This window comes from Chiloscyllium punctatum, chromosome 27 (genome assembly GCF_047496795.1).
Source record: "Chiloscyllium punctatum isolate Juve2018m chromosome 27, sChiPun1.3, whole genome shotgun sequence".
NCBI lineage: Eukaryota > Metazoa > Chordata > Chondrichthyes > Orectolobiformes > Hemiscylliidae > Chiloscyllium > Chiloscyllium punctatum.
In genome coordinates this window covers 28913686-28938476 of record NC_092765.1, presented here as the reverse complement: position 1 = coordinate 28938476, position 24791 = coordinate 28913686, and the positions used below count along the sequence as shown (strand labels likewise).

General features: G+C 40.3%; 1 protein-coding gene across 3 annotated transcripts in view; it reads right to left on the bottom strand.

Moving 5' to 3' along the window:
- The window catches only part of LOC140453592 (protein argonaute-1), a 115512-nt gene that overhangs the window by 13878 nt on the left and 76843 nt on the right, over positions 1-24791 (bottom strand). For all 3 annotated transcript variants that reach the window (XM_072548404.1, XM_072548403.1, XM_072548405.1), the window contains one exon: positions 13914-14004. In XM_072548404.1, coding sequence (XP_072404505.1) covers positions 13914-14004 — 91 coding nt within the window. The remainder of the gene's footprint in view (positions 1-13913; positions 14005-24791) is intronic.

Sequence of the window (24791 nt, the reverse complement as noted above, 5' to 3'; positions counted from 1 at the left end):
GGAAAGTTTCTTTGTGCTTTCTTTTCAATCTATAAAGAACTGAGATCATGATATTACCATTGTTTTTGTGGTTTTTCAGAGCTCTTTCCAAAATTGGTAATTAGAGTATACCTAATCAAGTATGATAATATCACAAATGGTGTTGGAATGATAAAAGATAATTTTTTTTTAAGTCGTGGTACTTTGAATTAAACACAATGTAGTGGATACTACTGCTTACATATTTATTGTGAGAGTAACTTGTTTTCAAGTTTAGTTCAACTCTAACACTGTGGCCAGAATTCCAAGGTTGTTTACACTCTCCCTGCTGGGAGGTCCTCACTGTGATGTGAAGGGTGACATATCACTATTGCAGCACTTAAGTGGGTGTAATGCAGCTTCAAAAATGAGTTGGCTATCATCCAGTTGTAAGAAATCACCAGAAGACGAGAAAGGTAAGTATGCACAAGACTGATGTTTATGTGTATAGAAGCCTCGAATTTTCTGATATCACATTTGAAGATGGTTGGTTAAAGCAACATAGGTGATCTTTGGCATAAAGAAACTAAATTGGAAAAAAGGTATTGAATAAGCCTAATGGAAAGAATTGATGTTAGTTGCAAGTGCCACCTGTAGCAAAACCCACAAGGATATCCAGTGCAGGAAAAGATTCAGTATTAGTATATGCACATTTTAAAATCAATCAAAGCTCAGCACAGGGTCAAATAGTCTGGTTTTGAATATTTCTACACACTTCATCCCTTGTGGATTGAAGATCATTTATTTGAAGTAAATAAGGTACCAAAAGGCTGTTCACACTATCTTTCCCTGTAAATGTTCCTTACTTTTATGTTGAAATAAGAGTGAAGTATGAAAGATAGAACAAACTTATACTTATTTAGCACCTTTAAATGTGTGAAACTTCTCAATGGGCTTCATCAATCCAGAACCTATAGCCCAGGAACAGCTGAACGATTGGCCACCATTGGTGAAGCAATAAAAATTGGGGGTCCACAAGAATGACACAGAAATCAGAAGTGCTGTAGGACTAGAAAGTGCTACTATAATAAGGAGGACATGACTCCATAAGCAGATGAGCTGAGGCACTGATGAAGATAGGCAATGTTATCGAGGTGGAAAGAGCAGTTTGGTAGAGAAAATATGGCATTGGAAGCTCAGCACAGGGTCAAACAGGATGCCAGCTTGTGAGCAGTCTGGTTCAGCACCAGATTCCATCACATTCCGTATGAGAAAAGAGTCACTGGGATGAAGGGGTTGACTTATTAGTCAGATTTACAGCACGGATACAGGCCTTTCCGTCCAACCCATCCATGCCGACTAGATATCCCAACCCAATCTAGTCCCACCTGCCAGCACCTGTCCCATATCCCTCCAAACCCTTCCTATTCATATACCTATCCAGATGCCTTTTAAATGTTGCAACTGTACTCACCTCCACCACTTCCTCTGGCAGCCCATTCCACACAGGCACCACCCTCTGCTGTGAAAAGGTTGCCCCTTAGGTCTCTCTTATAATCTTTCCCCTCTCAGCCTAAACCTATGCCCTCTAGTTCTGAACTACCCCACCCTAGGGAAAAGACCTTTACCCTATCCATGCCCCTCATGACTTTATAAACCTCTATAAGGTCACCCCTCAGCCTCCGAAGTTCCAGGGAAAACAGCCCTAGCTAATTCAATCTCTCCCTACAGCTCAACTCCTCCAACCCTGGCAACATCCTTGTAAATCTTTTCTGAACCCTTTCAAGTTTCACAACATTCATCTGATGGGAAGGACACCAAAATTGCATACAATATTCTAAAAGTGGCCTAACCAACGTCCTGTACAGCTGCAATATGACCTCCTAACCCCTGTACTCAATACTCTACCAATAAAGAAAGCATATCAGACGCCTTCTTCTCTATCCTATTTACCTGCAACTCCACTTTCAAGGAGCTATGAACCTGCACTCCAAGGTCTTTGTTCAGCAACACTCCCTAGGACCTTACCATTAAGTATTTAAGTCCTGCTTTCCCAAAATGTAGCTTCTCGTGTTTATCAAAATTAAACTCCATCTGCAACTCCTCAGCCCAAATGGCTCATCTGATCAAGATCCCGTTGTAATCAGAGGTAACCTTCTTCGCTGTCCACTACAGCTCCAATTTTGGTGTTATCTGCAAACTTACTAACTATACCTTGTATGCTCGCATCCAAATCATTTATGTAAATGATGAAAAGTAGTGGACCCAGCACCGATCCTTGTGACACCCCACTGATCACAGACCTCCAGTCTGAAAAATAACCATCCACCACCACCTCCCTATATTCCATGAGATCTAACCTTGCTAACCAGTCTCCCATGGGGAAACTTGTCAAACACCTTACTAAAGTCCATATAAATCACATCTACCACTCTGCCCTCATCAATCCTGAGTTTTTTGAAGGTAACAATCAAGTTTGAGAGACATGATTTCCCACGCACAAAGCCATGTTAACTATCCCTCATCAGTCCTTGCCTTTCCAAATACATGTACATCCCTTCCCTCAGGATTCCTTCTAACAACTTGCCCACCACCAATGTCAGGCTCATTGGTCTAAAGTTCTGTGGCTTGTGCTTACTATCTTTCTTAAATAGTGGCACCATGTTAGCCAACTCCAGTCTTTCGGCACCTCACCTGTGACTATCGATGATACAAATATTTCAGCAAGAGGCCCTAGCTTCCCACAGAGTTCGAGGGTACACCTGATCTGGTCCTGGGGATTTATCCACTTATGCGTTTCAAGACATCCAGTACTTCTTCCTCTGTAATATGGACATTTTTCAAGGTGTCACCATCTATTTCCCTACATTCTATATCTTCCATGACCTTTTCCATAGCGAATACTGATGCAAAATACTCGTTTAGTATCTTCCCCCATCTCCTGCGGCTCCACACAAAGGCCGCCTTGCTGATCTTTGAGGGGCCTCCCTATTCTCTCCCTCGTTACCCTTTTGTCCTTAATGTATTTGTAAAAGCCTTTTGGATTCTCTTTAACTCTATTTGCCAAAGCTATCTCATGTCCCTTTTTGCCCTCCTGATTTCCCTCTTAAGTATACTCCTACTGTCTTTATACTCTTCTGATGTTTCGCTCAATCTATCTTGCCTGTACCTGACATATGCCGCCTTCTTTTTCTTAACCAAACCCTCAATTTCTTTAAGTTATCCAACATTCCCTACACTTATCAGTCTTTCCTTTCACCCTAACAGGAATACAGAGGAACCTCGATTATCCAAACACCAATTATCCAAAAATCAGATTATCTGAAGAAGATCTCAAGGTCCTGATAGAAACATTAGATCAAAGATATGTTTCCAACAGTGATCGCGTCTTTTGTTTACAGTGATTAAACAGGCACTGTCTCCAAATGACTAACCTCCTGCCCACTCTCTCCTCACACTTTCCCTAGAGTTCTACAGAGGGGTGTACCCTAACCCACCCCCCTTCCCTAGACAATCTGACCAACATTGTCGTGTACAGGGCAGAGGTGGAACCTGTCGAAAAGTTGCAGTAAAAAGTTGTGTGTGTGTGTACGCACGCGCTCTATTTGGAGCGGTGGTGGACGGGCAGAGTTGGCAGGGGGCGAAGTTGGGGTAGGGCCTCACGCACTGTGCTGCTACCTTGTTCCCTGAACAGGGAGCAGACTTTAAAAACTTCAAACCCCAAAGGAAAGGCATTTAATAGATTGTCTGAACAAAGCTGCCCCCATTCAGCTTTTGAAAGTTCTTTCCTAATACCGTCAAAAATAAGCTTTTCTCCAATTTAGAACTTCAACTTTAGATCTGGTCTATCCTTTTCCATCACTATTTTAAAACTAATAGAGTTATGGTCGCTGGCCCCAATGTGCTCCCCCATTGACACTGTCACCTTCTCTGCCTTATTTCCCAAGAGTAGGTCAAGTTTTGCCCCTTCTCTAGTAGGTACATCCACATACTGAATCAAAAAATTTTGTACACACTTAACAAATTCCTCTCCATTTAAATCCTTAATACTATGGTAGTCCCAGTCTATGTTTGGAAAGTTAAAATCCCCTACCATAACCACCCTATTATTCTTACAGATAACCAAAATCTTCTTACAAATTTGTTTCTCAGTTTCCTGCTGACTATTAGGGGGTCTATCTAACAATCCCAATAAAGGTGATCATCCCTTTCTTATTTCTCAGTTCCACCCAAATAACTTCCCTGGATGTATTTCTGGGAATATCCTCCCTCACTACAGCTGTAATGCTATCCCATATCAAAAATGCCACTCCCCCTCCTGTCCTTCCTGTAGCATTTGTTTTCTGGAACATTAAGCTGCTAATCCTGTCCATCCCGGAGCCATGTTTCTGTAATTGCTAGGATATCCCAGTCTCATGTTCCTAACCATGCCCTGAGTACATCTGCCTTCCCTGTTAGGCCCCTTGCATTGAAATAAATGCAGTTTAATTATCAGTCCTACCTTGTTCTCTGCTTTGTTCCGGTCTGCCCTGACTGTTTGACTCGCTTCTTTTCTCAAATTTACCAGGTTCAGCTTGATCTCTTTCCTCACTATCTCCCTGGTCCCTATGCCCCCCACCTTACTAGTTTAAATCCTCCCGAGCAGCTCTAGCAAATTTCCCTGCCAGTGTGCGAATACCCTTTCAATTTAGGTGCAATCCGTCCTTCTTGTACAGGTCATTTCTACCCCAAAAGAGGTTCCAATGATCCAAAGATGTGAATCCTTCTCCCATACACCTGCTCCTCAGCCATGCATTAATCTGCTCTATCTTCCTATTCCTACCCTCACTAGCTCGTAGCACTGAGAGTAATCCAGATATTACTACTCGGGAGTCTCCCTTTTAAATTCCTGCCTAACTCTCTAATCTCCCTTCAGAATTCCAACCTTTCCCCTCCTGTTGTTGGTTCCAATGTGTACAATGACCTTCTGCTGGCCCCTCTCCCCCTTGAAAACATTCTGCACCCTCTCTTGATCCTGGCATGAGGGAAGCAATACACCATTCTGATTTTTCACTAATGGTCACAGAAACGTCTGTCTGTACCTCAGACTAGAAAGTCCCCTAACACGATCGATCTCTTTGAACCCAATGTACCCCTCATTGCATCAGAGCCAGTCTCAAAACCAAAAGTTTGGCTGTTCGTGGTGTGTTCCCCTGAGAATCCATCACCCCCAACATTTTCCAAAACAGCATACTTGTTTGAAATGGGATAGCCACAGAAGATTTCTGCACAAACTGCCTACCTCTCTTACCTTTCCTGATGTTAAACCCATCGATGGGACTATATCTGCATCTTTTCTCCCTTCCTATAAATGCCATCCATCATAGCCCCGTGTAAGGTCCTCATTGCCTCTAACTGTTACTCCAACCGTTCCATTCAATCTGATGGCATTCACAATCAACGACATTTAGTGCAGATATAATCCTCAGTAATACGTAAAACTCTCTCCCTAAAATCACACATCCCACAAGAGCAGCATATCACTCTACTAAGGGCCATTTTTGCTTCTTCCAATCTGCAGACCCAGAAAATAGCAACGTCTTATTCCTCTACAAAACACTGCTCCAGACTAACTTAATACTTATGGCTTAAATTTTTAAGTTTAATCAAAAGAAATAGCTCAATAAAACATATATTCAAGAAAGAACCCACTCTACTCACTACTACAGACTTAGAGCAAGGACCCAAGGCCATATGTGAAACTAATCACTTATCTGTCTCTGTGCTGTGACCTCTCCCAAACAGGTTCCTTCAAGATCAGTTGTGAATTTCTCTGTTTGTCACTTTTCCCAGATGCACTCCGATGTCCAGCATTACATGAATTCAACAGCAAAGGCAGTAATTGCGCAGGTTCACTGATGAGTCAGTTAGCAGTATGGGTTTCTTTTGCTCTCCCCATACTGACCTCGCCTTTGTCTGTTCCTCTCCCTTTTAAAAGTGCCACTGTTTTGACTAAGAACACCTAAACAGGTTAAGCCTTTATAAGAGTTTAGAAGAATGAGGGATGATCTTATTGAAACATATAAGATCTTGAGAGGGCTTGACAGGGTGGATGTTGAGAAGGTATTTCCACTTTGGTGGGATGGTATTTCAAACTAAGGGAACACTCCTTTAAAATAAGTGTGAACGAATTTCATAGGTTAGTGGATGTCTTGAATTCTCTATCCAAGAGAGTTGTTCAAGCTAAATCACCAAGTATATAAAGAGGAGCTGTTATGAAAAAGGCCTGGGGTAGATAAGTCATGCTTTTATAGAATGGTGGGATAGGCTTGAGGGGCCAAATGACCTACCCTTGCTCCTATTTCTTATGTTGATTAGGGTTAAATTTCAAAAACTTTTGAAGTTTTGTGGTTCTGTTCGCCGAGATGGGAATTTGTCTTGCAAACATTTCGTCCCCTGTCTAGGTGACATCCTCAGTGCTTGGGAGCCTCCTGTGAAGCGCTTCTGTGCTGTTTTCTCCAGTATTTATAGTGGCCTGTCTCTGCCGCTTCCGGTTGTCAGTTCGAGCTGTCCACTGCAGTGGCCGGTATATTGGGTCCAGGTCGATGTTTTGTTGATAGAGTCTGTGGATGAGTGCCATGCCTCTAGGAATTTCCTGGCAAGCCAAACAGAGAACAGCCAGGGAATTCCTAGAGGCATGGCACTCATCCACAGACTCTATCAACAAACACATCGACCTGGACCCAATATACCGGCCACTATAAATACCGGAGAAAACAGCGCAGAAGCGCTTCACAGGAGGCTCCCAAGCACTGAGGATGTCACCTAGACAGGGGACGAAACGTTTGCAAGACAAATTCCCAGCTCGGCGAACAGAACCACAACAACGAGCACCCGAGCTACAAATCTTCTACCAAACTTTGAGCTTTCTCCTTGAATAGTTTGGCTAGGTAAAACATGAAAAGAAGGGTAGGTGTGCGAGTGCAGGGGGGATGCTATTCTGCCCATCAATCCTGCTCCGCTTTCAACATGACCATGATCACAATACCATGCTTCCACTCACTCCCAATACCATTTGAAACCTTTAGCTTCTCAAAATCTAGGCCTTGCTTAATTATATCCAGTGACTTGGTCAAGAATTCAACATGGTCACCACTCAGTGAAAAAAAACAGGCTACTTTGTCAAATAACTCATATAGGTCTTGAAGTGTCCTCTCTCCTGGGCTTGTGCAGAAGGCTTCATTCTTTTGCCTCTTGTATTCTGTGCTTTTGGAAATTAATATTTATATAATAATAGGATATAGTCTATTTATTTTCAAGTCTTGATAAGAAAATACAAGCTGACAGCAAATAAAATCTATAGTTTGTTAGAGAACATCTGCAAAATGGTTTTCTTTAAATAAAGTCACAGTTCCACCAATGGAAAGAGTGACATCATTTTGCATTAGTCTATGAGTCAGCTGGCAGTTGTTGTTACCAGGCAACAAGTTCTGTTAGTGAGTTAACTGGTGACTCACAAAGGTACTGCTGTGAAAGAAAATGTGTACAGTCAGAGAGCATGGTACAATGTGTAGGACCTGAACGTACCAGATATTCTGAAGCGCAATGTGTTCATAAAGATAAGCCATCTCTGGTTCCTTCTCAATATATTTCTCAGGGAAAAGCTCAAATTATCAAATGTTCCAAACACACAAAGCTCCCATCTCTTCATTATTTTAGATTGAGCCATGACACAAATCTGACAATTAAAAACAAAAAAGGATGAATTGTATCCATACATCAGGAAATCTAGATGCTGTGCATTCTGGCACACAATATTCCAAATTCAGAATTTGGAAATGTGCTGAGGGAAAGCATTCATACTGCAGTCAGGATTCATTATGGACAGGGATTGGATTATCTCATTAACTCAGCATCTAACAGGCCACATTATGTCTATAGATTAAGCTTGGAACAAGCTAACTCCAAATCTGTGCAGACTGGAAATTGAATTCAATGGTTATCTAAATATAGTTTCTCTCAATGGAATCACGTGTCTGTTGATCAGGAAAGTTTGCTGTAAACCTAGCACAGCAATCCAACATTCTGTTCCACTGAGTCACAGATTAACGATCTGTGGGTGACAAATACTGAATGTCATCCAAACCAATGGTACACAAAAACTGTAAAATAGAGGCTTTTACACACAAGAAACTAGACATCAGGCTGTTCTAGACTATTGCCTGCTGGCTAATTTAGGAATTACAAGAGCAATGTCATGGAAACAGAAGGGCTGACTTATGCTCATAGGTAGAGATAGAGACAAGAGAGTCCCAAGTTTAAATTTCCAACAAAAATGGAACACTACTGTCAACTGTGCTTTTTGGGTTCATTTTTGTTTTGCAGAGTAAATCTGAATCTCTATAGCTGTCAATTTCAGTGAGTGCAGAGAAAAAGACAAGAATTGTTCTACACTGTTTTGTACTTCTGTCTGATTTTACAAGAAAATAAATTCCTCTAAACTCAAAAACAAGACTGTAATCATTGACTAGCCTCCAAGATTTCTCGAAAAGAGAATTAATTTACCAAATCATTAACGGAGTATAAATTCAAAAGAGACAATGGCACACATACACTTTTTTATCTATTTAAAAAGTGTTTAGGTTCAGGAGAGTTTGACAATGGACGAAAACCTGAAATCCATTCATGTTTTTGCCATTCTATACTGTGTAGAGTTCAAAAACTAACTTCTAACTTAGAATGGCATCCCATAAATTAATCAATCCATAGGTATTTCCACTCTATGGCATGAATTGTAAGGGAGCTAGCTAATCTGCAAGTTTGCTCTGCACATAGTGCAACAAGTAAATACATGCCATATCTTGCACATCAAGCAGTGCATCTGATTCATAAGCAAAGCCTTTATTGGATTTGGGGCTTGGATTATCTTTCCACAAGAAGGTTAAAAGGTTATTGTTTCCTGACTTCAGAAAATGTGTCATTTGTAAACTCTCAAATCAGATTTCCTACTGGCTCTCCTGTTATTTTGCATCAAATGTCTGACTTCAAAATGAAACAAAATGTCAAGATGCAAGTGCACAATTGTTAGTGACAGTTTAAGGTGGTTCTAATCTTGAACTTTATTTGATGAATCAATGAGTTTAACTAGCAAGTAGGTCTGCTTTATTTCACCGAACATTGGTCCCAGTACATATGATAATAAAGCAGTGATGCAATCAACATAAACCAACTAGATGTTGAGCTCTGCAGCATGATCAAACTTTATAGACTGATCAGACTGATGTTGCTAATTGAGCCAGCATTAGATTGGGGATGCTTGAAACAGCATGAGAAAGCAGTGGAGAGTTCAGATTCAGTTCAAGATTGAGGCAGCTTCAAACAGCAATCTCCACATTTGGGACACATAAGAAGTGTGACATCACTGGGAAACCACCTCAAGGAGACCAGGAGTTGAACATGAGGGGTTAGCTTAAAAATATTTGAGACTGACATTGCAGGGAAAACATAAGGTCATCAAGTGGGACCAAGAGCTTAATGGCGACACTGTGTATTACTACTGACCGGTACTTAAAGTAAAAATTGGTCCTCAGTTTAGATTAAAATTGTTTTACGTATACAGAATGTGGTAAGGTATATATTGAACATTCTTTAAATCACAGGAGGAAATGGAAAGTGAGCAATTTAATCACAAGGTGGCTCGGTCAGGTGGAATCCTCCTCCAATGCAATGTGGAAAGTCAGGGACACTTCATGTCCAGGGTGACCATGTGTACTGCTTCTACTGGAAATCTGTGTTTTGTATCTGGAACAGGAGCTGTTGTCAAGTGTAACTTCTGCAATGCTGAGATCTCTGATTAGCATGTACAGTGAGGTGGTCACACCTCAGGTAGAGAGTGCACAAACAGAAAGGGAATAGGTGACTGCCAGAATAAAACCACCAGCAGCTAATGCAGGAATCCCCTGGAGTCATCTCTCTTAACAGATTTTGCATTTTAGATGCTAGGAAAGTGCAGCAAGATTGGCTCAGGGGCAGGGGGAGAAAAAATAGGTGGAAGAGCAAAAGTGATAAAAGATTCTATCGTGCTGGAATCTGAAACTCACTACCTGTAAGAGTAGTAGAGGCAGAAACCTCATGACATAATATTTAGATGTACACTGTGATAACAAAACATTGGAACAAATGGAAAGTGGGGTTAGAGTTAGTTGGATGGTTGTTTGACTAGTGCAGATTTGATGGGCTGAAGGGACTTTTTCAATGCTGTAGGCCTCCATAGCTCTGCTGTGGAGCTAAGTCTGCGGAGGCAAAATAATTGAATATGTTTAAGAAGCAAATAGATTTTTAGAAGCTAAAGTTGCCAAGGGATTTAGTGAAAAAGTAAAAGTATGGTGAGATGGAGAAGCAGGCATGATAACAGTAAATTTCAGAGTTAGTTTGATGGGCTGAATGGTCTAATCATGCTCGTATTTTCTATGTTTAAGACCATGCAGCGTGCAGAACCGTGCATTGACAGAGTAGAAGAGAGCTGTAATGCTGATCCTTGGCACCACCAATTGTTATTGCAGAGTTATGACTGGAAATGACGTGAAAAAGTCCACCTAGCATATTACTTTCAGCTAAAATGTCAAGATTAAGTCAAGAGGATGAGGCCAGATATTATTAGAAAAATTTATGAAATGGTAGCATAAGTTTTTCTGTGTTGCATAATCAACTCTTGGCGTAGACCTTTGGGTAGAGAGATAAATAGGGAAATTCCTGGAATCATTCTAGAAATAAAACAATGCTGTTGTAAGGGAATGTTGGCAAGCTCTGGATGGATCAACTTAGATAGGTCAAATGGCCTCCCTCATCCTTGAGCTTGTGAGAGAAAGAACAAAAATACGAATTAAGCCGCCTCATTCCAATGTTATATAACAATTTCTACTGGAAATCAGTCCATAGATGAATGTTGATGGCTGGGCAGAAAGACAGCTTTGGCGTTAATTGTGATTCTACCAATGACAGGTTCCTGTCAGTACTCCCTTTCTAAGATCACATTCAGATGATGCATCACAATTGCAAAACTGCACTCTAATACAGAGCCAATACCATTAAAAGAGGAAGGAAGGTGAAAATACTGTGAAAAAGTTTGTTAGAAAAGTAATTTGACTTCAAGGTTTGGAAATATAATCATAGGTCAGTCAGTCATTTCCGATGCTTCCTCCTGGTAAAGCTACAGCAGCCACACAAAAACCCGGTAGTCTTTTTCTCCTGTTGCAGATGTAATTAAGGGGCTTTAATAAAGTCTATTTTTGGATTTATTTCATTTAGTGTAGCCACCAGTAGGCTTTTTTTAAACATTATTTTTAGTGCTGATAATGTAGGAATGCAGCTTCACTTCATTCTGTAACCAAATACAGCTTCTGTATCTGACATCACTGTATACATAATGAGGCTCTACAAAAAAAAAGGACTATACTGATACCTTTTATGATTTTGCAAAATTCTCATTCCAAAAGGGTGCCAACATTGACACAGATGAACATTACCCAACTGTGACCCAGACTAAAGAAAGGCTAAATTAGCAATTAAATAATCAAGATTAGAAGAGAAAAATTAGCTCTACATGTGCCATTATGTTAACATTTGGTTAGGTATGTTTTAAAATAAAATCCTCATTTGTGCTGCAGTGAATGAAGATTCATTACTAAATAGCCCGTTGAAATGGTGTTCTGAAAGGGAAGCATGTAGCAGCCACTTTAATCACTTTGACAAATTTGACCGTGGAGACGTTATTGTTAACAATCATGAACTCATTCACTTCAAACATTTCAGAGAAAGAACAGATTCAAACTATTGCTTTTTCTTATTGATTCAGCTCCTTCTTGTCACTTGAAATAATTAATTGTTGCTGACACTGCAAATTTGAAAGGATAAGAGAATTAAAACTAACACAGACCAGGGAACCATTTGGTTTTAATTTTTAAACATATCTTTGTGCAACATTTACAAATAGAAAGATAACAGTGTAGTCTGGTTGGAGAGAAGGTCAAACAGAAAAGCAATTAGAAATTTGAGCTAAAAGGATAGTTATTGAATAATCCCTGTGGAAGAAAGGAGTGTGTGCGTACGTGCACACACGTGCATGGGCGGGGGGGGGGGCGGTGTTTGTAGTTGAAGGATTCAAAGGGGGCTTGGCAGTGATGCTTAGGTGGTTGAATTGCTAACCAGGGATTGTCATTAAAGTTCACACACCAATAAATTGTAGGGTACTTTCAGAGTTACTGGGACTGACTTCAATGTCCTCCAGAGACAAGGCATTAGAAAATTAATATGAGAAAAAAAAATCTTAGCAAGCAAATTTCAGTGGACCTACTTGATACTACACACTGGAATAATAAGCAGAATCACACTAATAGTTGTTCTGGCAATCCAATAAACCTCTCTAATCCAGAAAGGTAACAATTTAAACAATTCAGTCTTACTATTGTGTGTAAATTAATTTTAGAAATTTTAATGGCAAGCTTAGTATTTTATTTAAATAGCCTTCACTTCTTTTTTACATTTGTAATTAAATCTTCCCCTTTTTATTTCTATACTAGGACAAATTCTCTTTCTCAGTCATTCCTGTTTCTTTCTTAATCCTTAAATCTCATTGATAACAGTTGATCACAGATTCCAAATGTCTTGTTGGGTTACTCTTATCAGCTCACACACCCAGCAAATTACCACACAAAAGCATTTTTGAGCCGATGGTGCAGAAAAAATGTGTACCAAATAGTGCACTTTATAAGATGGACCTACCGCAGTAAGACAATGTTTCAATGTGATTATACTTAACTGTTCCTGTGAAGCACCAAAGCATGATAAATAAGTCAACACTTCTTCCTAACATAACTAAACTTGGACAACCTCCAGTCTCTTTGTATTCACTGGAATTCCATCATTAGTCCAAAGATATCGATTACAAACTCAGATAAAAATTTCACCCAGGAAGGCAAGTAGTCTTGGGGGCTTAAAGCATGTTTAATAATTCTTCTAATTTTTTTTCTATGTATCTTATCCTGTTATGAAAACATTTTAAAATGCTTTTCATTAAATTACTTTTAAAATAGTTATTGTTATATTGGAACATGATGCTACTATACTGTCAGAATTTGCAGCTGCTGATGCCAACAGTTTATGGATTGAGAGAGTAAAGTTACCACATGGATCAAAATAATTGATTTTGTTCTTTGACAAAGTACACTGTATTTTTAACATCCAGTTAAACTGGTAGGAAGATAACTCTTATTTTCTCGACAAGATTACTGTTTGCAAACAAAATATCAGCATAAGTTTCTGATTAATGTGGATATGTCAAGTATTACATAATGAATACACAGAAAACTGTGCTAAAAAACCTATACAGACCACTGGACACAGATCGCTTTGTTATATATTCAAAATATTAAAATAATTTAAACTCCAGTTACTCACTGAAACTGACAAGCTCATTTCAATCTACAGAGTTCCCCAGCCAAACAACAATTTAGCTCAGCAACCTCAAGTGAAACTCAACTTAGGAAGGAGCACAAAATACAGAGGCAGCAAATTGTTTGGCTATTACAACACTGATTTTTTTTGTATTGTGGAGAGGGTAATTGGGTGAGATATGTAACAGGTGGGCTGAGTTGTTCACACTATTTCATTCTGCAGAATTTGAATTTCACTTTTTCAGTATTTACTCATAGCAGTTATAGCTTTTTGGTTCTTATTGGGATAGGCCATTTAAACAGTCAAATATAGTAGTGGAATATAATGGTGAACACGTTATAATTACTCAAATCATAATAAACCAGACCATTTAATTAGCCATAAACATATGAACACTAAGATCACACAGAAGCACACAGCCCAGGGCTTATACAAGTTTTCTTTCCCTAGCACATAAAAGTCCAATTATGTTTCACTGACAATTATTACAGTACATAATTTGACATCCTAAAGTACAAACTTACTGCTGTTATAGAGGGTTTCTTGCCATCTCCAGCTGGTGGATGTGTGACATCTGCGCCCAAGAAGATCACAGGCTGCTGGAACACAGCTGAACTGGAAGGAAACAGGTGGAAATCCTTTTCTAAACTTTACTTACATAAAGTGAATAAACTATTGAAAGCACTGAATGGCACTACATCATTAACACAACATCAAATTAAGCTTTTTTTGTTGAACAATTTATCTTTTTTTACAAGTTTTTCTTAAACTCCAGGAGCAGGGAACATGATAATTTCCAAACTGCAAAGGTTATGTTAATTATTCAATATGACCACTTTAGTTTCCAACTACAGGAGGACTAAATGATTCAGTAACTATTTCAAATCAGAGGTCATAGTCATAGAGATGTACAGCATGGAAACAGACCCTTCAGTCCAACCTGTCCATGCCGACCAGATATCCCAACCCAATCTAGTCCCACCTGCCAGCACCTGGCCCATATCCCTCCAACCCCTTCCTATTCATATACCCATCCAAATGCCTCTTAAATGTTTAAGAGACTTATCTCCAAAAAACATATAATCAAGAAAGAACCCACTGTATTCACTAATACAGCCTCTCTCTTGGACAGACTTAAAACAACAATTAACTTATCTGATTCTGTGCTGTGAACTTCACCCAACAGTTCCTCCAAGATTAGTTGTGAATTTCACTGTTTGTTAATTTTCCCAGATGTACTCCGATGTCCAGCGATACACAAATTCAAACAGCAAAGACAGTAACTGTGCAGGTTCTCTCTCTCTCTCTCTCTCCTGCACTGTCCTTACCATGTACTTCCTTTGTCTGCTCTTTTCCCTTTTAAAACTGCTGTTGTTTTGACTTTTTTTTCCAAAGTTCCAAAACAATGCAACAGCATATAAAACAGTAATTGCTGCTCCTGGAATTTAAAATACCTCAAAAAAAAGGAGCAGCTCTTAGAGCCAGAAATTTTTCCTATCCTCCACCTTGGATTACCCAGAATCCAGTCACGTGAAAGGCTTCAATTTGACATACTCTGCCAAAGTGTCATCTAGCATTTTTTTTTACATAAATCAAAACTCTTGCTGTTGACAGTTGAAACAGGTATGAAATCCTGGTTTTGGTTTTCCTTTCAAGACTTCATCATTACCCAACAGTATATTTAGATTAGATTAGATTAGATTACTTAGTGTAGAAACAGGCCCTTTGGCACAACAAGTCCACACCGACCCTCCAAAGCGCAACCTACCCATACCCCTACACATACCCCTTTTTACCTAACACTACGGGCAATTTAGCATGGCCAATTCACCTGACCTGCACATCTTTGGACTGTGGGAGGAAACCGGAGCACCCGGAGGAAACCCACGCAGACACGGGGAGAATGTGCAAACTCCACACAGTCAGTCGCCTGAGTCGGGAATTGAACCCGGGTCTCTAGTGCTGTGAGGCAGCAGTGCTAACCACTGTGCCACCCACTACTGGAGATAATCCTTCAGAGTAAACATTGTGGAATGAGTTTTTGTTGGCCTCAATAAATACATGCAAGTATCTCCATTACTATGTCGAGTTTGTGTAGAATGTCTCATCATTACCCTGTTGAACAAAACCAAGCTCACAATGCAAGAACAATTGCCGTTGTTTGCTATTGCTGTATTGGCCCAACTAAGCACATAGAATTGAAGGATGCAGCAATATAAATGGAACGCAAAACAAAAAGTAATTGTGCAATCAATTTATTCTCATCCAAAATCCCAGAATTTGCTGATCTATTGTTGAAAAAATAACCTGTAGTTAAGCATATAAATGGGAAGTCCTCTTGTACAGTTTGCAGTTATGGATTTAAAATGTAAATCTGATTTCATTTGTAAATGTGGCCATAATTTTCTAGGGCAAAGCAACTTGTATCCTCTGCAGCCAGACTTTACTGTTTGGGGGTATGTTATTTTTTCTGACACAATCAGATGCTTTACATTTTTAAAATTTTATACAAGTTTCATACAGTTCAATTTCGGACCAGACAGAATATGGAAAGGGATATTCCTCTGCAATAAAGCACCAATCTATTGGTTTTGATTTGGAATAGGTTGAGGAAGAAAGCAGTATCTGAATGTGAGAAACTATTCTCCAGTAGAGAAAAAGGAAACACTGGAGAGTAAGCCTACCTTTAAGCACCTTTTGCTAGCAATTTGAGTCGCATTTGAAAATTTGCAGAAATGGTACATGGCACAGATCACTGAAGATTTAGGTAAAAGAGTAAAATGCTATAATATTGAGGCTTTTATTGAATTGCCATAATGCAATTCAATAGTTAGCTGATTTATTGAATAGATCAAATTCATTTTTAATTTATGTGCTTCTCAGATGTTTGCCTGTGTTTCCTAGATCAAATTCTAGGACTTCACCCATCTTTCTATAATTCTTTTCATATTGGCTATTATCATCCTTTTCCATAAGAAGCTGATCTTTTCTTGAAAACAGCTCCTTCTTAAACCTTCTACTCTTCTTCAAATTCTTTGCTATTGTCCCCAAAATCATTGACCCTCCTTCCATATCTCCATTACCGAATCTCTCCAAACACACTTCTGTACCTCTCATTGCACTGAAAATATTCTAATTAAAGTCACAAATCACACCTTCCGCAACTGCGATTGGAGTACACTATCATACCTAGGTTCTCAACCCAACAATTTTGAACATGCTTGACCAAACTACCCTTGAACATTGTATCTCCATTTCCCAGCTTTGCCTGGTTTCACTCTCATGTATTCAGTTATAGCCATAAGTGGTTTCTTTTCCCAATTTAAAGCAAATATGTTTGGAGTCCCCAAATGATCTATTGTTAGCTCCTCCAATTCCTCATGCTGCCTCTCAGCAACATCAAAATACACGTCAAGTTTCACAGATTTGCCCTTCCTTGATTAACCCCAATTTTGAGGATTAATAATCCTGTTTGCGACGTGTTCTTTTTAGCTTTGAGCTGAATTAAGGACCGGTTGTCTTGTTCATCAAAAAACAAACATTTATTTCCATTTCTATAAAATTGCGAAACTTCCTGCCTCAGATTGTCTGCATCTGGACCCATCATCCATGTTTGTGCTGTCCCGGGACTAAACAGTCCCAATGCTTTCTTGACAGCATGCCAATTTATAGCCTCCATAAACTTGAACGCACTTCAAGCTCTCTGTATTCCTCCAACTCTTTCCTCTTTATCACCCAATTCCTTTGCCCTAACATTGACAATCTATACCTTTCGTTAGGAAGATCAGAATTCGTTCTCAGTAAACCTGTTCTGCATCTTAAGACTCTTACTTATAAGCTACTTTAAGGTTTTAGTCACTTTTCCTAATATCTCCTTTGGCTTGATGTCAATTGTTGTCTGATCATGCTCTTGTTAAACACATTAGGATGTTTTCTACATGAAATGTACTCTATAATTTGCACTCATGTTTTACCAGAATCTTTATAATACAGCGCTGCACTATAACTTTTTAGAAGTGTATTTTCCCCTATTCATCGGCAGGTGGGTATTGTTAGCAAGGCCAGCATTTTATCCATTTCTAATTGGCTTTGAGAGGATTCTACTGTGTTGAGTCTGGACTGCATGTTAGCCATATCCCATATGGATTGCAGATTCCTTCCCTAAAGAGGGCAAGTGAACCAGATGGGTTTTTACAACAATCCAATGGTTTTATGATGACCATTATACAATCATAGAGATTTAAACAGAGTGGCGAGGAGAGAGGGTGGAGAGAAGCGAGGGCTACCGGGTAAGTCAGCTTTTCCCACTTAAAAAGGGACTTGCCTCGAGAGTCGGGTCTCCATTTTGAATATAGCGGCGAGGAGAGAGGGCAGAGAGAAAGGAGGGCTGCTGGGAAGTTTTTAAGTGGATGAGATCTAATCCAGAGATCCTACACCATCGGGCCTCCCTCCCACCCACCTCCTCTAACCTTACTAAGAGTCTGTAAACTCTAAGTTTTCAGGTTTCTCTTTTTTTTCCCCTTTTCTTTTCTTCCTTGTTTAGTCTTGTGTGGGCTTTCAGATTAGCGGGGTGTGACTGATAGGGCAGTTGCATGTTCCTCCTGCAGAATGTGGCAGGTGAGAGACACGACACATGTCTCTGCCAACCACATCTGCGGTAAGTGCACCCAACTCCAGCTCCTCGAAAACCGAGTTAGGGAACTGGAGCTGGATGAACTACGAATCATCCAGGAAGCTGAGGGAGAAATTGACAGGATGTACAGGGAGGTGAGGAAACCTACAGATAGAGCAGGGATCCCCTGTGGCCGTTCCCCTCAGCAATAAGTATACTGTTTTGAATACTGCTGGTGGGATGGCCTACCAGGGGAAAGCCTTAGTTGTCAGGTCTCTGGCACTGAGGCTCAGAAGGGAAGGGGGGATGAATACAAAAGTGCTAGTGGTAGAGGACTCAACAGTTAGACAGGAGATTTTGTGGTCAGGAACGGGACTCCCGGAAGGTATGTTGCCTCCCCGGTGCCAGGGTCCAGGATATCACCAATCGGGTTTACAGGATTCTGAAGGGGAGGGGGTGAACAGCCAGAAATCATGGTACGTATAAGGCATCAATGATATAGCCAGGAAAGGGTTTGAGAACATGATAAGTGACTACAGCGAGCTGGGTTGGAAGGAGTAGAGTAGTGATCTCAGGTTTGCTTACCGGTGCCACAAGACAGTGAGGTGAGGAACAGTCAGTGAGTGCAGCTTAACACATGGCTGTGAGGCTGGTGCAGGAAGGAGGGTTTCAGATATTTAGACCATTGGGATGCCTTCTGGGGAAGGTGGGACCTGTACAAAAAGGACGGGTTGCACCTGAACTGGAGGGGCACAAATGTCCTGGGTAGCAGATTTGTTTATGAGGTTTGGGAGGGTTTAACCTAGGTTGGCAAGCGGGTGGGAACCGGAGCTACATATCTGAGAGTGGGGTAGTTGTAAATGGGGCAGCAACAGGAGGTAGTGAATCCATCGAGAAGGTTTTTCATGTGATGAAACAAAGGGACCGGTTAAAGTGTGTCTACTTTAACACAAGGAGTGTTAGAAATACGATGAACTTAGAGCATGGATCAGTACTTGGGACTATGATGTTGTGGCCAGAACGGAGACTTAGGTTTCATAGGGGCAGGAATGGTTGCTAGATGTTCCAGGGTTTAGAACGTTTAAAAAGAACAGGGAGGGTGGAAAAAGAGGAGGGGGTGTAGCATTGCTAATCAGAAAGTGCATCACAGCTACAGAAACGAAGGTTGTTGAGGTAGGTTTGTCTACTGAGTCAATATGGGTGGAAGTTAGGAACAGCAAGGGAGCAGCCACCTCATTGGGGGTTTTCTACAAATCCCTAATAATAGCAGTAGGGAGATTGAAGAACTCATAGGCCAGCAGATTTTGGAAAAATGCAGATGTAGCAGGGTTGTTGTTATGGGTGACTTCAACTTTCCCAATATTGACTGGAACCTCCTTAGCACAAATAGTTTGGATGGAGCAGTTTTTGTCAGGTGTGTTCAGGAGGGTTTCCTTACTGAGTATGTGAACAAGCCAATGAGGGGACAGGCCATTTTGGATTTGGTGTTCCGCAATGAGCCAGGACAGGAGTCAGATCTCGCGGTGGGAGAACACTTTGGTGACAGTGACCACAACTGCTTCACATTTACCACAGCCTTGGAGGGGGAAAGGAGCAATTACCAAGGGATGATATTTAGTTGGGGAAAAGGAAATTATGATGCTATCAGACAGGAGTTGGGAAGTACAGATTGGGAGCAATTGTTCCACAGAAAGGGCAGAACAGACATGTTGGAGACTGTTTAAGGAGCAATTGTTGCGAGTGATGCACAAATTGGTTCCTCTGAGCCAGGCAGGAAGGGGTAAGATTAAGGAACCTTGGATGACAAGAACAGAGGAGCTTTTCATCAAAAGGAAGGAGGCAGCTTACGCAAGGTGGAGGAAGCATGGATCTAGCACAGCTTTAGAGGATTACAGGCTTATTGGGAAGGAGCTCAGAAATGGACTGAGGAGAGCCAGGAGGGGGCATGAAAAAGGCTTGGCAGGATGGATTAGGGAGAACCCAAAGGCATTTTACTCATGCGTGAGGAGTAAGAGAACGATCAGGGAGAAGGTAGGGCCAGTCAGGGATAGCATAGGGAACTTGTGCGTGGAGTCTGAGCAGATAGGGAAAGCCCTAAATGATTTTTTTGCTTCGGTTTTCACTAAGGAAAGGGACCATGTTGCCATGTTGTGAATGAGAACTTTGAGGAGCTGGGAAACAGGCTTGAACAGATCAAGATTGACAAAGTTGATGTACTGGAAATTTTGGCAAACATCAAGATTGATAAGTCCCCAGGGCCAGATCAGATTTATCCTCGGTTGCTCCAGGAAGCGAGAAAGGAGGTTGCTAGGCCACTGGCGAAGATCTTTGCTTCCTCACTTTCCAAGAGAATCATACCGGAGGCTTAGGGGGAGGCGAATGTTGTTCCTCTTTTCAAGAATGGGAATATGGAAATCCCTGGCACTTACAGACCAGTCAGTCTTAAGTCTGTGGTCAGCAAGGTTTTGGAAAGAATTCTGAGGGATAGGATTTATGACTATTTGGAAAAGCATAGAGTGATAAAGGCAGTCAGCATGGCTTTGAGAGGGGCAGGTCATGCCTCACGCCTCACAAATCTTGTTGAGTTCTTTGAGGAGGTGACGAGACAGGTTGACGAAGGTCGAGTAGTGGACGTAGTATATATGGACTTCAGCAAGGCATTTGATAAGGTTCCCCGTGACAGGCTCATTTATAAAGTCAGGAGGTATGGGATAGATTTGGCTGTCTGGATTCAGAATTGGTTGGCTGAAAGAAGGCAGAGAGTGGTTGTAGATGGAAAGTATTCTGCCTGGAGGTCAGTGGTGAGTGGGGTCCCGCAGGGCTTTCTTCTTGGGACTCAGCTCTTTGTAGTTTTTATAAATGACTTGGATGAGGAGGTTGAGCGGTGGGTTAGTAAATTTGCCGATGACACAAAGGTTGGAAGTGCCGTTGATAGTATTGAGGGCATATTGCAGGCTGCAGTGTGAAATAGACAGGATGCAGAGCTGGGCTGAGAAATGGCAGGTGGAGTTCAACCTGGATAAGTGCGAAGTGATGCATTTTGGAAGGTCGAACTTGAATGCTAAATATAGAATTAAAGACAGGATTCTTGGCAGTGTGGAGGAACAGAGACATCTTGGTGTTCAAGTGCACAGATCCCTCAAAGTTGCCACCCAAGTGGATAGGGTTGTTAAGAAAGCATATGGTGTTTTGGCTTTCATTAACAGGGGGATTGAGTTTAAGAGCTGCGAGGTTTTGCCACAGCTCTACAAAACCCTGGTGAGACTACACTTGGAATATTGTGTCCAGTTCTGGTCGCTCTATTATAGGAAAGATACAGAGGCTTTGGAGAGGGTGCAAAGAAGGATTATCAGGATGCTGCCTGGACTGGAGGGCTTGTCTTACAAAGACTGGTTGACTAAGCCCGGACTTTTCTCTCTGGAGAGAAGGAGGAAGAGGTGACCCAACATGATTGAGGTATACAAGGTAATGAGAGGCATGGATAGAGTCAATAGCCTGACTTTTCCCCAGGGCAGAATTGACTGGCATGAGGGGTCATTGTTTTAAGATATTAGGACGAAGGTATAGAGGAGACATCAGAGGTAGGTTCTTTACAGAGTTGTGAATGCATGGAATGCATTGCTAGCGGGGGTGGTGGAAAGAGTCATTAGGGACATTTAAGCGACTGTTGGACATGGACATGGACAGCAGTGAATTGAGGGGTGCGTAGGTTACGTTATTTTATTTTAGATTAGGAATAATCCTTGGAACAACATAGTGGGCTGAAGGGTCTATTCTGTGCAGTACTTTTCTATGTTCTAGATGTAATCACTGAAACAGGCCCTTCGGTCCAACTTGTCCATGCCAACCAGATATCTTAACCTAATCTAATCCCATTTGCCAGCACCTGGCCCATATCCCTCTAAATCCTTCCTATTCATGCACTCATCCAGATGCCTTTTAAATGTTGCAATTTTACCAGGCTCCACCACTTCCTTTGGAGGCTCATTTCATAGACGCACAACCCTCTGCGTGAAAAAGTTGCCCCTTAGGTCCCATTTTATCTTTCCCCTCTCACCCTAAAGCCCTCTAGTTCTGGAATCCCCCATCCCAGGGAAAAGACATCCTATCCATGCCCCTCATGATTTTATAAACCTCTATAAGGTCACCCCTGAGTCTCCGAAGCTCCAGGGAAAACAGCCCCAGCCTATTCAGCCTCTCCCTGTAGCTCAAATCCTCCTACATCTAACTGTAAGAATTTAAATTTCCTAGCTGACATGGTAATATTTCAACTCATATCTCCAAATCTTTGGTCCAGGCATCTGGATTACTAGTCCAGGAACATAACCACAATGCTACTTTACCCTGGTTTAATGTGACAAATTATCAACAGTTCTTGTATAAAGTTGAACTTGCTACTTAAATATCCATAGGATAATGGATTTAAATAACTAAATACTGGATAATAGTCAATAGTTTAAAAAGCTAAATAAATGATTGCACTAAATAGCAATCATTTCTGTTAATATTTCTTCTCCAGTTCAGTTCAATGATGAAATTATTGGTTCAACAGACTAACTTCTAATAAGAACAGCTCTGATGCTATTGGTGGGTGTGATTTTTTTAAAGCAAAAGTGCATTTGCGTTTACTTCAGGTGAATTTTATAAGCTTTTCATTAATACTGGTTGTGTGAAACTATTATAGAAACATAGGACATCTTAGTTCTAATTTTTCTTACTTATTATAAGTCCCAAATGAGCAAGCTCACAGATCTAGTGATCATGTGAAGTTTCAACTGTTATTATTATTAACTCAATCTCATTGGCCATTAATAATTGTGATTAATCTGTTGGTATAATAGAAATTCATGGGCTTGTGAATATGTGACTAACACAATTATTTCATTTTCTACTGAAAAGGCTCTGGATTAGAATCAGTATCGTGGGGTCAGATGGGGGGTTTGTTCGCAAGGCTGTTATAATAGACAAATATATTTATTATATGCATTCCTTTACCAGACATCGCTTTTAATTTTGTAGTGAATCTATTTTGAATTTCATACTTGCATATGCATCACATTGAAAACCACTCTGATAACTTCCCTTTGTGAAATTTCCTGTTCTAAAAGTATACATTTTATAATTATCTGTGGTTCTTGAAAGACTTTTAGTATCAAATTTGTCATGCTCTGCTCATCACATTCAACAATTTTACTGACATGTATTCAGCATTTTCCTGAAAATTGCAGTCAGGGTCTAGTTTAAAGAATCTAAAATAAATCAGAAAATTACAGAAACATTCATCAGGTTGATGTTCGAAGATCATTCTGATGAAGGGACAATATCAACATGAAATTTTCGCTGCTTTTCTCCACAGATGCTGTCTAAATATTTCTAACACCCAATTTTAAAACTCTTTTCAGCATTTGCCTTATCTTGCTCTCCAATACTATTCTGGATCTACAGATACATTCCTATCCTCATCCCATTGTAAATTGATGCATCTATTAAAATAATACTATTCCACCAGAAAAAAAACATTTTGATTCCACTCCTATTGTCCCTTTAGTATCAATGTTGAGCCCATATGAATTTACCCCTACTCGAAGATTAAAAATCAGTATGGTGGGACAATAGGACAACAATCTTCCACAGTCTCCAAGTAGGAAATATACCTTGACTTTTGATTTCTAAGATAATTACTTTTACTTCCTCCACACCTCCAGTCATAGAGACGTGCAGCACAAACAGACCCTTCAGTCCACCTCGTCTGCTGCTCCCACAATGCACCGGGAATGCTGTCATTCTTGTTCACTTTCCCAGTTTCTTTAATCTTTTGACGTAATTTGCACCATCCCCTTGTAACCACATTTAATCACCTTTTAGTCAGTCGTTCTGACTCTCACTATTCCTAGAATACTTCAGCCCTAAACTTCAGTTGCTTTTAAGTAGACTACACAATTCTCCCAAATAGTCTGATAAACCTCCAAGTCTAATGTTTAGTTACAGTAAACCACTCCGCTCACTCAGACTGCTAAAATGTTTAGTACTGAGCTTTAAAAAAATTAAGACTTAATTGTCTTCCCCAGCTGGAATTTTTCATTTCAAAGTAATTTGAAAGACCCCAGGTGGGGAAGACAAAGAGAATATCAATTAGTGTCATTAAATCCTCCATTTCTCTGTGAGCAATGCCACGTGGCATTCTGTAATTGGATATAACAATATAAATTAACATTTTCTTCAAAAAGCCTTCTAATTTGTATTCCATTGGCAGCGCATTTTATTGAGGCCCAAAATAAATCAGTTTAAATTAATATGTGACATCCTCAACGATTAGTAAAAACAATTAGCAGCAGTTCCTGACATCAATCACAAATGAAGTTTTTCAGTCACATTGTTTCAGCAGACCAAAACCACAAAGCAGCCGCAATCACGTGGTTACCAGGAACCAATAAGCAATTGTTGCGTAAAAGAGAATTTTTCTTAATCTCCATTGCCATCTGCCACTTTTTCATAGAATTCTTAATTAAGTAGGCTAGTCAATCCATAAGCACAGTTAGTGACAGTATCAAAAAAACCCATGAAAGAAAACATTAGATATAAAACGTGGTCCAATAAGATTCAAGTATACAATCACCAAGATTTTAAAGTTCATTGTTTTAGCAGTATACCCATTTTAATTAAAAAAAAAGATGTAGAAAACAGAATAAAACATATCTTACATATATTTTTGTCCAAAAGATGTAATATTTAACGCTACGAAAACAAGTTACATACTACAGGGTATATACTCTCCTCTGAGAATGTATGA